General features: G+C 43.9%; 1 protein-coding gene across 1 annotated transcript in view; it reads left to right on the forward strand.

Moving 5' to 3' along the window:
- The first annotated feature begins 497 nt into the window (after nt 1-497).
- The window catches only part of LOC147012796 (nicotinamide/nicotinic acid mononucleotide adenylyltransferase 2-like), a 74,899-nt gene continuing 60,685 nt past the window's right edge, over nt 498-14,711 (forward strand). Inside the window, exon 1 of the mRNA XM_085853997.1 lies at nt 498-1,911. Within this exon, the coding sequence (XP_085710123.1) occupies nt 1,894-1,911 (18 nt within the window). The 5' untranslated portion in view covers nt 498-1,893. The remainder of the gene's footprint in view (nt 1,912-14,711) is intronic.

Genomic DNA, 14,711 nt, shown 5'->3' on the forward strand with positions numbered 1-14,711 from the left:
CCCAAGGATCCCAAGCCCACCACCCTAACCATTAAGCCAACACCAGGAATAGTGTCATGAGAATGGTTTTAAGGGTTAATAAAACTGTTTAGTATAACGATAGTTATTTCTTGGCATTTGTTTCGATAAGCGTGATGTACAATTTGTGCAATGGATATGCGTTGCTTATGTAGAGTGAGATGTTTGTTTTCCCTACCCCACTGTTTTGTCCTCCCCTATTCAAACCCCCTGTTTACGTGTCTTTACAAAGCGAACATTTCAACCACCTCACTTTGCAAAGCAGTTCAAGCCATGAAAATGTGCAGGTATGGTGAATCAATGTTGAAATACCCAGGAATTAGCATTATTGTAGTAGAGAGTAGCAAAATCGTGAAATTTATGATACAAGCATCAAATTCGGCATTTCTGTTCTGCAGGGCTTTCTGATCATATCTGCCTAATTGGCCATTTGAAAATCTAAAATTTTGAAAAATCTGAAAAAGAAAAAAAAAAACTTCAAAAAAATTTGAAGTCACAGCTAGCTTAAATTCTTGAAGCGCAAGTGAACATCCCAGACAGAGAAACAAGGGGAGATGCAGTCATCATTGATGGCTCACCACGTATCAATGCCCTACCTCCACGCACTTCAAAGATATTTGATGACGATGCTAAAGAAAACATCATCCCAAAGGTGGAATCCTATGGTGCCAGGTACGAGAGGGTGGACGTAGTGTTTGATGTGTACAAGAAGTCAAGTCTGAAGTCCGAGGCAAGGTCGAAAAGGGGGCAAGGAATCAGAAGAAGAGTGACAGGAACCAGTAAGACCCCAAGTAACTGGAGAAGCTTTCTTCGAGATGACAGCAACAAGACTGAGCTGTTTCACTTCCTTGCGGAAAAGATGTGTGAAGCACAGACGACAAGCACAGTCATTGTCACAAAAGGAGAAGATGCCATTAGCAACGCAAGAAAGTCACTGGATGCTGTGTCTCCATGTTGTCATGAAGAAGCTGACACTCGAATATTTGTACACGCCAGGGATGCAACGACGGATGGTAGCAAGTCCATTATCATTAAGGCAAACGACACAGACATACTAGTCATAGCAATATCTGTACTGCCATCCTTACAGGAACGAGGTCTTGAGAACATGTGGATTACCTTTGGCCAAGGAGCCAAGGCGTGATGGATTCCAGTCCATGAGGTAGTTTCTGTAATAGGGCCTGAGAAAGCTCGAGGGATCCCATACTTCCATACGTTCACTGGATGTGACGTCGTGTCTGCCTTCCGCGGTAAAGGGAAGAAAACTGCATGGCAGACTTGGAACGTCTTTGATGATGGTTCTGAAACATTCACCAATCTCAGCCAGCATCCAACATTGATTCGTGATCTTGACTTTTTTGAAGTGTTTTTTTTTTCTTCAAATTTTTCAAAATTTGGATTTTCAAATGGCCAATCAGACAGATTTGATTAGAATGCCCTGGAGAACAAATGTGCCAAATTTGATGCTTGTATCATCATTTGCACGATTCCTCTCAAAAATTGCTGTTATCTGCCGCACTCCCTCGCCACAGGAACTGATAGACGGGAAAGATCTGCATTGAAGAAGTCTGCAGTTAGCCGAACCACAGCAGCTCACGCGGCCCGGCAAGAGGCCAGATCGGCAGTTATCGCACTTGTGCTTTACTGTTGTCGATGCAGCTGATGCAGAGAGGCACAGTTGGTGACGCAGCTGATGCACAGAAACACAGTTAGCGACGCAGTTGATACAGAGAGGCACAGTTGGCAGCGCAGCTTACGCAGAGAGACAGATTGGCCATTGCAGCTGCTTTTGAGAAAGACATAAAAGCCGAGTGAAGACAATAATGCTGGAGGAGAGAACCGGAGATCAGCAGGAGGTGTCAATGAGTGTGCAGAATGGAGTGTGCCAAAGCTGTGAGTATTTATTCCCCAAAAGCAACGAGAGCTTTGAGGGGCGCGACGGTTACGCTGGATTGGGCCAGAGAGCTCTTGATAACTCTGCCTCCAGACTCCTGCATAGCTTTCCTCTAGGTTTCAAATCGACCTATCAGTGTAGCTGCCTGCGCTGCCAAAGGTGGGCGGAGGTTATATTTTCATCCCTGGCTCTCTGTCTGTCTGTCTGGCAGTTTGTTTGTCTGTCTGTGATCAGGATAACTCAAATATTTATGGACTGAGTCGAATGAAACTTGATGGACAGGTTCTGTGTGTGCCAAGGACAAGCTGATTACATTTTGGTGAAGATCCGGATCCGGATACTAGAATTTTCAAATTGATTCTTCACTGTTGAGAGATAGGGCGAAAAACATTATCCAGTATATCATGATATTTCAAACAGTTATGGACGGACTCAGTCAACACTTGGTGGACGGTTTGTGTGTGCGACAAAGATGAATCAATTCAATATTGGTGAAGATTCGGATCCGGATATGAGATTTTTTCTTTTTTTAGAGATTCTTTACAATTGAGAGATGGAGCCAAAAATGATTTATGGCATGATATTTTTAAAAACATCATGGATGGGTTTAAACAAAACTTGGTGGACGAGTTGGGTAGGTGACAAAAGCAAGCCGATTATATTTTGGTTGAAGTCCGGATGTAGATCTGGCCTACGAGTGGGATACAAAACGTAAACTGTTCAGCCTGGTGTAAGTATGTGCTTTACGGAGTGCTGCTCCAGTTTGTTCTACATTGTTTCATTTGTTTCCTTCTGCCAAGCCATTGTCCCCTCTTGTTTAATAAATATACCTGGTCTTGGGAGTGAATTCTGCATGTGGTGATTGTTTCGTTTGGTGGTTAAGGAAGGTTCATTAATGTACTAATTGGTTGCAGTCTCCATACCACACAGAAGACCACATCACATGTCTTAGGTTGTTCAGCCTAATTGGATCGAGACATGTGACACCTATTGGTATGATGCTGGGCTGCTTTTTGGCTCCCAATCTGTACGGTAACGTGCCATTTAGATGTTAGATCCAACGTGGGGCGGGGGTCTTCAAAATGGTCGACCGTTTTGGTTGCTTTGAAGTGACCCGCCAGATTCGAACCAGGCGACTGGGATAAGTCTGGAGTCGTGTTTGGCATGTATATATGGACGTGATAGAGAAGGAAGGAGGAATGCGGTCAAGGAATCTGCAATCAGGTGATGGTTTGGGGCACAGCAAAGGTCGCCAGGGAAGCAGCAAGGAGGGACATCACTTGAAGTAGTGATAACAGAAATAGCACCAGTACGGGGGTAAAAGCTAAAATTAAGGAAAAGGAATATAAAATGGAATCGGGAAGAAAGGAAGTGATAGAGATGTGATTCAAAGCGGCGCCAGAGAAAATAAAGATCTTAGAAAGGAGGTTGAAGGACGTGCTGCGGCAGATTTGTGCGAGGCGCGCACGACCCCAAAGGTGTAGAGAGCTGTGATGGGAGAGCTGGCAGAGCAATATGATCACAAGGCATAGCCAGCCATTGAAGCCACAATGAGCGGGTACATGGACAACCAAGACATTGGTGTGAACTGGGAGTTGGGAGCACAAGTAACTGAGGTTTGGGTAGGATCTCTCCTGAGTGAGGTGTACGACCCTATGTGTGTGTGCATTGTATGAGCCCCATGTGGAGGCCGTCCGAACCCATGCCCAAAGTCATGGCAGATGTAGGCCGGCAGGTTTGAGAACCATGCACCTCGGCGCACAGTGAGTGACTGAGCCGTGATGACGAAACCTCACATCTCGGTATGGAGGAGGGTGAGCACACAAGCGGGTGCACATGTACACCTTGGGTGAGCGGGGTGCCTTTGTGCATGGTGCATCGTACGGACGTTGAGGAAGGCAGAACGTTTCTGGAGGAGCCAACATGAGAGGCAGGCTGTGTAGCGGCAGCATTAGAGTGGGTTCCACAGGGAGTGGTGAGCACAGTTCCAGCTCAGGTGAGCCGATGGATGAAAAAGGGTTTCTATACAGTGGAGCATGTGTGTGCAAGGACCCCCCATAGTATAGTTAGACTTCATTTTACATGCTTCCTCTGGATTTCATGGGGGATCCGGATGATTAACAAGAATGACCACACTGTGGTCACAACCTGCGACACAAAATATTTTTCACCTCCTCTGTCCACTCAACTCCCTAATTCTTGCTGTTGAATGGCTCAGCTTACATTCTCCAATCTGTCTCATTTACCTTGTGCCGTATCTGTCCCATATTCCAATGTGAATGAATCAGATTAGATAGAGCCATGTCTATCCCATGTTCCCATGTGAATGAATAACATTATATAGATAAGATTCCTCGTGATTCTGAACAGGGGATTTACCCCTCTCTTCCTCACACTCTCTTCCTCCCTCCTGCTTCGCCATTAAGCGCGAGTTAATTGGCTTTAAAAATCCGGTTACAGGCCGATTGGGAAACACTCATTTACAGCACTTTTAAAAGATTAACTCGACACCTCTCATCCATGTCAGCGTCTGCCACAGTTATATCAGAATGAGCCGATTCATCACACGGCCATGGATATTTAACCCCAATATGGGGCCGTCCAAAATTTATGTAACGCCATTTTTTAGGGGCTTGATTAACTCTTGCTAAATTTTATTCCACATAATATTACATTTTCCGGGGTCCCTCATCGTGATTAACACTCGACCCAAACAAAGCCAAGGAAATCTGACGCAACAAACCTGGACAGTGTATAATCAGCAGAGGCCTACAGGCCTAATGCGTTCGACCCACCAGAATACAAATATGGTGGACATGTATCATTTTGTCTCGGTGCCACGGTGGGTGGAGTCAAGTGACCAATGCAGGTGCGGTCTGGCAGCTGTCTGACCAATTGGTGCACATTTCAAAAATCAACTCCCAACAAGAACCAAGCAACAGCAGCAGCATTGCAGAGCTCTGGTAGACCTGCAGCATGTCACAGGTAAAAAAGACAGATGCAGCCGCTTCAGTGTGTTTCGTTACTCCAGACAGCCTAAAATAGAGAAGGATGGATCGGTAAGGCAAATTGGGGGAGGGGACATATCCCCCCAAGAGCCCATCAGAAAGTGAGGGGGCAGGCAGGAAAATTTGCACGGTGTTCCCCACAAACATTGGAGCAAAGTTGGGGGTGCAAAGAGGGGTCATGTGGGGACCCAAATGAGCGTGCAAATCTATGTCGAAGGTATTCGATAATATGAGTGAGGAAAGTGGAAAAAAAGCTATCGTTAAGAAATCGTTGTGGCCTGTTCAAAGTCAAGGCATGGTTTGGCAGACCAAAAAATATGGCGGCTTCAGACCCCAGTGAGGTAATCCAGGATATTCCCAAAGACCCCAGAGAGTGAGGTGACAGAGGATGCACCTGATAAAGGATATGATTAAATAAGGCCATTAATTTTCTTCAAAAAGTGTGTTTTAATTAACCCAAACACCCAATTTTCACTCTTGCACTTCCTTGGAGTTCCCTTACTGTGCATGCAGAGTTTCAGGATGCTCGGATTCATGGTTTTTGGAGTTATGGAGGAGACACACACTGACACACAAACACACACACACACACACACACATTTATTAGTAACCAAGCGGAACAGGACAGAAGAAATTTAGAAAGGACAAAGAAGGAATAAATGAGGGCTGCATTCAAATAGAGATGAGCCATAAGTGAAGGAGTTATTTTTTTTCCAACTCTTCATTTATTTTAACATAAGTACTGTCCATTGAAAACATGCACGTATGTCCATATGTAATCCTTCACATGTGCTGAAAACATGCATACAGTGCATGTAATGATCCTTCATTCTTTTCTATTCCCATTAAATATCTCATTAACCATGTCATGGAACATGACATGTTGTTAACTAATCGTAAGTGGTTACTGCAACACTTGGAGTAATTCAAACAAATAAACAAGCGCAGGTACAAAGTACACCACCCCTATGTTAAATAAATGAACAACATACCCTTCAGCGCCTGGCGATGCTGCCGTGCAGCGCATGGAAACAGTACTGCGAGGGAGCGGTGTATCAATGTACAATGTGCAAATCGTATCAAACAAGAGTATCAACAGATTAGGGTCTAATATAAGATATTGCCCAGATGAGAAAGGAAATAAATAAATAATCAATAAATCGATAACAATTAAATAATTAATCAATTAATTGATTCATAAAAAAATTGACATCATTTTTGCTAAAGCACATCTTTACTTTTTGTCCCCGAATTTCAGCTTCCTCGCTCAAAGGATGGCTGAGATTAAATAATAGTAGTAAAATAATTGATTTCTCAATCTATTGCTCAAAGGCATACCGAAACCACCTCTGTTTCATCTGAATCTGTAACTCTTTGAAAATCACGTCATTCATCGAAAAATGAATAATTAATAGATTAATCAAAAAATCAAAAATACCCTTTATAGCCAAATCACGTGCTCACAGTCGTGTCCAAATATCAGCTTCCGAGCTCAAAAGTTGCCTGAGATATTGCCTCGAAGTGAAATAAAAGAAATAAGTAATTAATAAATCGATAATAATTAAGTAATTAATCAATTAATCGGAATATTAAAAATACCTTTTTTTACCAAACCACATCTTCACTTCTGTCACCAAATTTCAGCTTCCAAGCTGAAAGGTTGGCTGAGATATCGCTTGGATAAACAAAAAAGAAAATAATTAATCGATTAATTGATTAATCAATTAAATGAAAAATACTCTATATGGCCAAATCACTTGGTCACTGTCATGGTCAAATATCAGCTTCCTAGCTCAAAAGGTGCCTGAGGTATTGCCAGGATGAGAAATAAAATAAATAATCAATTAATAAATCGATGATAATCAAGTAATTAATCAATTAATTGATTATTCAAAATATTAAAAACACCTTTTTCACCAAACTGCATCTTCACTTCTGTTCCCAAATTTCAGCTTCCAAGCTGAAAGGTTGGCTGAGATATCGCTCGGATAAACAGAAAAGAAAATAATTAATCGATTGATTGATTAATCAATTAAATGAAAAATACTCTTTATGGCCAAATCACTTGGTCACTGTCGTGGCCAAATATCAGCTTCCTGGCTCAAAAGGTGCCTGAGATATTGCCAGGATGAGAAATAAAATAAATAATCAATTAATAAATCGATAACAATTAAGTAATTAATCAATTAACTGATTAATGAAACAATAAAAAATATGGTTTTTGCCAAAATATAATCTTCACTTTTGCCCCCAAATTTCAGCTTCCTAGATCAAAGGATGGCTGAGATATCGTCTGGACAAGCAAACAAACAAACAAGCAGTCATAGACTGGTACTTACGAAATCGTCAACTTGACCTCTGACCTTGTCTAATAAAAGGTGTCTCTCGAGAAGGTAGCGACGCAAACCAGAAGTTTCTACGATGATTCTGTACCAAACCATCAAAAATCGAATATTTGACCTCACTGTGACCTTGACCTTTGACCGATTTTGACCAAAATCTAATCAGCGCGAGACATCACACGCCTGAATCACGTGGTGTAATTTGACATTGGTAGCTTCTTCCGTTCTCGAGTTATTGTGCCGACAAACAAACACACAAACACACACAAACAGAGGACGGAAGTCATCAATAACAAGAAAACAAATAAATGGAGTAAAAACTGAGTACTCCCTTCCTTTGTCACCTGGCAATGACGTCATGCATCGCCGAGAAATGGCATTGGGAAGGAGTGGTACACAACAAGTAGAGCTACACTCAAAGTACACTGCCCTCATGTCAAATAAATAAATAACAAATCCTCCAGCACGTGACATTGCTCGGGGTGTCTTCAGCAGCACATGGAGACGGAATTGGGAGGGAGTGGTGTACAATAATGGATTGATTGATTGTGAAATTAAAATTAATAAATAGCAAGAGTAAAATAATTAATTTCTTAATCAATTGGCTAATAGTAAAATAATCTCACACATACGTTCTCTCGCTGAAATGTTTCCCGAACCTGACCCAGAACGACCATCTTACTGTTAATTGGATGAGATGCACCTCAGTTGCTCAACATCAGAGAATCTCGGAATGGACCACCTAACGTTCTGTGGATACAATGTATGGACCTTGGATGGGTGATAATAATTGGCGATGTATGTCTGGGCAGCATGCATAGCCCTAAGCGAGTGGAGGCTTATTGTACCCACATTCTCGAAAATGGAAGACCATCAGTCTGCTCGCCATGCCATAATTGTGTCACTTACGTCATCCTCCCACATCGTCACGTACCTTCAGGTCAGCTCTTCGGGAGATTTGGCAACCATTGAGCCTATGATGACGGGGCCGGAAATGATTTCGCTCAGCGAACTAGGAATGATGACAATCCTGGTCGCTCCAAAGGAGGCACTCGTTTTCTCACGATCATGGAGGATGGATTCATCAGGAATGACAATGGCAATTGGGTGGCTTTGTTACCCTTCAGAGATTATCTGAAATTTCGAGAAAATCGACCCCTTGCAATCAACCACTTAAAGTCCATTTGCAGGCTTCTGGATAAGAAACCAGCCCTGAAACAGTAGTATGTGGACTGCATGACAAAAGTCTTTTCCAAAGGACATGCTGAGCCTTTTGACCCAGGAACAGAGGCAAAATGACCACCATGGTATCTTCCTCATTTTGCTGTATTCCATCCACACAGACCTGAAAATATTCATGTGGTGTTTGACGGCAGTGCTACCTATTGTGATGTCTCACTAAATAAGGTACTACTTCCTGGTACAGACCTCATCAACAGTCTCCTTGGGGTATTAGAATGCTTCAGACAGGAACCCATCGCGATCATAGCTGATGTAGAGCAAATGTTCCAATGTTTCTTTGTGCGTGAAGATCACCAAGACTTTCTGCGATTCCTTTGGTTTAAGAACAATGACCCCAAAGCGGACATCTCCAAATTTCACATGAAGGTGCATGTATTTGGTAACAGTCCTAGTCCCGCCATTGCTGCCTATGGACTACGTAAAACTGCGTCGAATGATGAAGAAAATTACGGATGTGATGCAAGATATAATGTGGAAAGGAACTTCTATGTCGAGGATGGCTTTGTGAGCTTACCCTGTTAAAGCCAGAGACCTTCTGACTCGTACCAAGGTGATGTTGTCTCTGCGAATCTACGTCTGCAAAAAATTGCTTCTAACAGCACGGAAGTAACGGCTCATTTCCAGACAGCGAGCATGCAAAGGATTTATGTGACCTTGATCTTGATGCCGATGCGCTACCTGTTCAGCAGTCACTTTGAGTGTCATGGGATTTTGAAACAGATACCATCATCTTCACTGTTCCTGACATGGACAAGTCCTCCACGGTGCGTGGAGTTCTTTCGACAGTCAACAGCATTTTCGATCCGTTCAGTTTCTCAGCACCTGTCGTTAAGGGAAAGATGTTGCTGCATCAGATGACCTTACCCAAAAATACTGGAGCTGTGCTTGAATGGGATGAACCACTCCCTAAACATTTCAAGAAACATTGGGACAACTGGTGTGCCTCTCTCAATGCACTCATCAACGTGAGCATTCCACGTACTTATTGTCCCAATCCAATGTCTATAAACACATGCCGTGTATTACACGTATTCGCAGATGCATCAATTGAGGAAATTTGTGTTTGCAGTTATTTGCCGATTGTCAACGGCAATGGTGAAGTCATTGTCAGTTTTGTTGCAGGAAAAGCAAAGCTGGCACTGTTGCAGACAACAAGTATTCCACGTTTAGAACTCTGTGCCGCTGTTCTGGCTGTCGAATTGGTCGACGTAATCACTGATGAGCTCGAAATATAACTCACCTCCATCACTTTCTACATTGACAGTTAAGGGGTGCTCAGATAAACAAACAATGTATGTCAGCGGTTCTATATATTTGTCATCAACCGTGTTCAAAGGACTCATAAAAATAAATCACCTTCTCAATGAAAATATGTGGCAACTGTCATGAACCCGACCAACCTCGCCACTCATCTATCTATAATTCCAGCAGTGTGTGTGTGTGTGTGTGTGTGTGTGTGTGTGTGTGTGTGTGTGTGTGTGTGTGTGTGTGTGTGTGTGTGTGTGTGTGTGTGTGTGTGTGTGTGTGTGTGTGTGTGTGTGACCGCCGTTTCTTGATGACCGCCGGTCCGATCTGATTGAAACTTGCCAGCAATATTGCCGGGGCCCCACAGATGTGCCTTCGAGGTTTGATGTCAATCGGACGAGCGGTTCCCAAGTTACGGCTATTTATCTGTCGACCAATGACAAGACACGGAGCGATAACGACACGAATGACGTCACAATTAATGTTTATTTTTTTGTGTTTTTTTTTTTGCACGATTGACGGTCCGATCTGATTGAAACTTGCCAGGAATATTGCTGGGGACTCGCGGATGTGCCTTTTCGAGGTTTGATATTCATCGGACGAGCGGTTCCCAAGTTACGGCCATTTATCTGTCGACCAATGACAAGACACGGTGCTATGACGTCACTAATGACGTCACAATTGATGTTTATTTATTTATTTATTTATTTATTTATTTTTTGCACGATTGACGGTCCGATCTGATTGAAACTTGCCAGGAATATTGCTGGGGACCCACGGATGTGCCTTTTCGAGGTTTGATATTAATCGGACAAGCGGTTCCCAAGTTACGGCCATTTATTTACCAAACCAATGACAAGACATGGTGCTATGACATCACGAATGACGTCACAATAAATGTTTATTTCATTTTAAATTAAACTAAACTAACTTTATATTCCTCATCACATGCTCACGGCAAACAGGGATCACAATAATTTAAAGGACACACAAGGAAGATTAAACACGGGATTTTAAAAATTACTCCTGGAATCTTTCATTTATGCAGAAAAGTTCCGTTAGACAAGACAGCCGGCTAAAGAGGAATGATGATGGCAAAGCAGTGGGACCTGATGCGATCCCAGTGGAAGTGTGAACCTGCCTCGGTGAATATGGGGTTCAGGTTTTGAATAAACAATTCACCTGTGTTATGACAACAGAGGGGATTCCAAGGGGATGGAGGCAAAGATATTAATGTCTGTGTGTCTGTAGGCGGGAGAGGGGGGCGAGAAAGGGGAGGGAGAGAGGGGGTGAGAGAGAGGAGGCGTCACAATTCAAGAGAGGGGGAGAGAGGAGGAGGCGAGAGAGGAGGGGGGACAGAGGAGGGGCGAGACGAGGAGGGAGAGAGGGGGCGAGAGAGAGGGGGCGTCAAAATTATTCTTCTTCTTCGTTTGATATGACGTCACAATTGACGCTGGGGACCTGAGTATGTTTCCCAAGTGTTTCCCAAGTTATGGGCATTTATGATACGGTTGGTCCGATCTAATTGAAACAATTCCCCAATCCAGTCGTCGTTTACGAGAGCGAAGGAACGAAGCTGCACATACTGGCACGCACCTACGGGCACGCACTAGTCCATCTGTAATTCCACATTAACCCGACCAACCGAGGTGTGTGTGTGTGTGTGTGTGTGTGTGTGTGTGTGTGTGTGTGTGTGTGTGTGTGTGTGTGTGTGTGTGTGTGTGTGTGTGTGTGTGTGTGTGTGTGTGTGTGTGACCGCTGTTTCTCGACAACCACTTGTCCGATCTAATTGAAACTTGCCAGAAATATTGCTGGGGACCTGTCGACGTGCCTTTTCAAGGTTTGATATTAATCAGACAAGCGGTTCCCAAGTTACGGCCATTTATTTGCCAACCAATGACAGGACAAAGTGCTATGACATCACGATTGACGTCACAATTCTTCTTCTTTTTATTTTTGCACGTTTGGCCACGCACGTACGGGCACGCACGTACGGGCCCGCACTAGTTCTGTAAAAGCGGATGGCCGATGAAGTCAATATAGCTGGCTGAGCCAAGATGTGTCTGGGATTCCTAACTACCTATTAAACCCATCTTGCCTGCTGAGGGTTGATTAACGATCCAGAGTTTTGTTCCATCGCTGTATTAGCTACCAAGCATGAATGTTCATTGGGAACACAACGTTTCTCAAAGTGGAAGTTCAATGACGTGCATATGTATACCATCATGTCTTTGTGCCATGTGTGAATAAAATCGGTCCAGACAGGTCCAAGATATGGTTGTGGTCACACACACGCACACACGGACACGAAAATCGAGACCAAATCCATGAGCTCCCATTTCGGATTACGTCCAGCGGGGGCTAAAAAAACCTGATGTTGAACACGTCCTCAACCATTTCTCGGACATGCATTTACCGACCTTGTTCAAACTTAGCACACAGATAACAAATGATGGGAAGAGGGGTTTGAAAGGGGTGGGGGGTTTCAGCAACTAAGATAAGAAGGCGGGACTGTTCGCTGTCTGTGTGTAGCAAATAATTATCTTGTAGTTTTTTGGGGGAAAAGGAACGAATGGACCTGAGATAAATTACCGCACAGTCCATCTGTAAACGGATTCCAGTAATAAGCACAAGATAGCTGGCACCGTCACTTTCCCGGTGCAATGACGCGGCCGTTTTGGTTCCTTAAAATGGAGGAAACGAGGACGTCGTTGGGAACACCTGTTCCGGATCCCACTCGCCGGATCTCACTTTATAACATTCATTCCAGCCGTTTCTCGTCCGGTCGAGCTTAAGCGAGTTCACTGAATTGCGGGATTTGCTGATGATGCCCATGACGGGAAATCTTTGAACAAAGTCATCACTTCAATTTCCTTTAAACAGTCTCAACAGCTTGTAAAAGGATGCTTCCCAAGCACAGACAAGCATTTTAATACCTTGAACCTCCTCGAACCACGCATTCCCAATTTAATATTGGGTTTTTATAACATAGGACTCCTTAACTTTTAAGCATGCAGACGTTTACATCTTGTGAGTCATCGTTTTTGAGTGAATCAAAAAGCACACAATGGGAGAGGAGGTTTGGCTGCAGCATTTCCCAGCATGCTTCGCGCCTCCAACTTTCGATCACTGCTCTTTTGAATCAACAGCCGTTTAGGGGTTTGTTTTTCCAATTAAGTTTTTTCATTTTCAATCAATGTTTCTCTCCACCTATTCGGTTGATGTTAACTCCGTAAACTACTACCTTCGGCGTGTTTGTGTTGATGGTGGACGGTGGTTTGAGTTTGAAGCAAGCTTAACATTACAGGGTGTCTCAATAAAATGTAGACACACTTGATACATAGAATAAACTATCCTATCTTGTGGTTTTCTAATGCCTCATGGGTTAACCTGGGTTAACCTCTGAGTGGGTGCCTGGAATGTCCTTATTCCAAGAGAGGATGATCACCTGTCTCTGCTATCATCTGAGCTCCAGCGTTTGAACATCGGTACCAACTACCGCACAACTACCACACATTTGAAAAACTACCAGGCTTAGTGTGGTAGTTGTGTAATCAGAATACCACCATTCCTGCTCTCCATTATGCCCCGAAACAATGACAAATGATCCAGAAATGAGACCATTACTACCTTTAAGACTTGGTGACAAAAATCTGAAGTGTATGATATCGCTTGATTCGAACTTTGCCCCCTTTCTGAGCGACGACGTTACTTGGCTTGAGAAGACTGCTGCAAAGCCAAACGGGGGTTTCACAAGGGTCCCGGCTGAAGTCCTGTGGATCAGCGCCGCATCACCATTCAGAAGAATGTGCACCTCGACCTCAAGCTCAGGCAGATTGATAATTTCTGCCCAATAATCTCACGCCACTCCATCATCAATTCATCGACATCCGTAGCAGACATCTGGCAGAAGAAAAGACAACATTTTGGTTTTCAGTCAGCAGGTGTTCATTTTTTGGACCTGGCCAACATCAGACTTGAGCCAGATGAATGCCCGGAAGAGCTGTGACAGTGGTTGACTGCCTTCTTTGAAGATAATCTCCTGACGGGTGTTTGTGGCATCACCCAACATAGGGAGGCTATCGCTAAATACGAGGATGTGACCCCATCCTTTGAGAAGGTTGTCAGGTCAGGTCAGATTAAATCTGTGACTTGCTCCAGGTACCATGTAAACCTGTACTAACCTGTCTCATGGTCGGGTTGCTGTGACTAAACCGTCTCCCCCACCAAGTTTCTTGGTGAGGAGGGTGTATGATATGGACACCCAGCAGGATTAAAAACAAAACCTGTCAAAGGGAGGAGCAGTTCCTTGTGAGCCAATGACCATCAATATCTGGTGCCCAACTGTGTCTGTGGATGTTCTCCTGCACTTGGGTGACTTTTTATTTGAAGGTTGGTGGCAGGATTTGTACTCTGGCCACCGTAAGACATACCAAAAGCAAAACGAAACCTGAAAACCCACTCCGTGAGAGTACCTCCTGTGCAGCTGCCCTTCGCAGGGCAGCTCACTGGATGGCGGGATTGGGGTTAAGCCTTCAGGACCCCCAGGATCTTTGATGACAGGAGAGAAACCACGGGGTAACCTTCCAGGGTCAGATTGTGGTCGTTTGTGTTGGAGTGGTGCTGAGGTGTTGTCCACCAGACGGCGGTCTTCATGGGTTAACCTGAGGTGGTCCCTTCTGGTTGGTGCCTAGAATGTCCTATCCCAAGAGAGGATAATCATCTGTCTGTTATCATCTGAGCTCAAGCATTTGGACATCGGTATTGCAGCACTCTTTGAGGTTCAGAGACCGGAGTGCGGTGAGATCGTGGTAGGTGGGTTACACCTACTATTGTTCTGGTCGCTCTGATGGTTACCATTCCCAAGGAGTTGCTGTAGCTGTGTCCAGTAATCTGATTCCAATGATAGTTGAGGTAACACCGTCAACAAGCGTATTATGAGATAAAGGATTCGTCACTCTT

This window comes from Eptatretus burgeri, chromosome 14 (assembly GCF_056783735.1).
Source record: "Eptatretus burgeri isolate ZD-2024b chromosome 14, Ebu_testis_v1, whole genome shotgun sequence".
Classification (NCBI taxonomy): domain Eukaryota; kingdom Metazoa; phylum Chordata; class Myxini; order Myxiniformes; family Myxinidae; genus Eptatretus; species Eptatretus burgeri.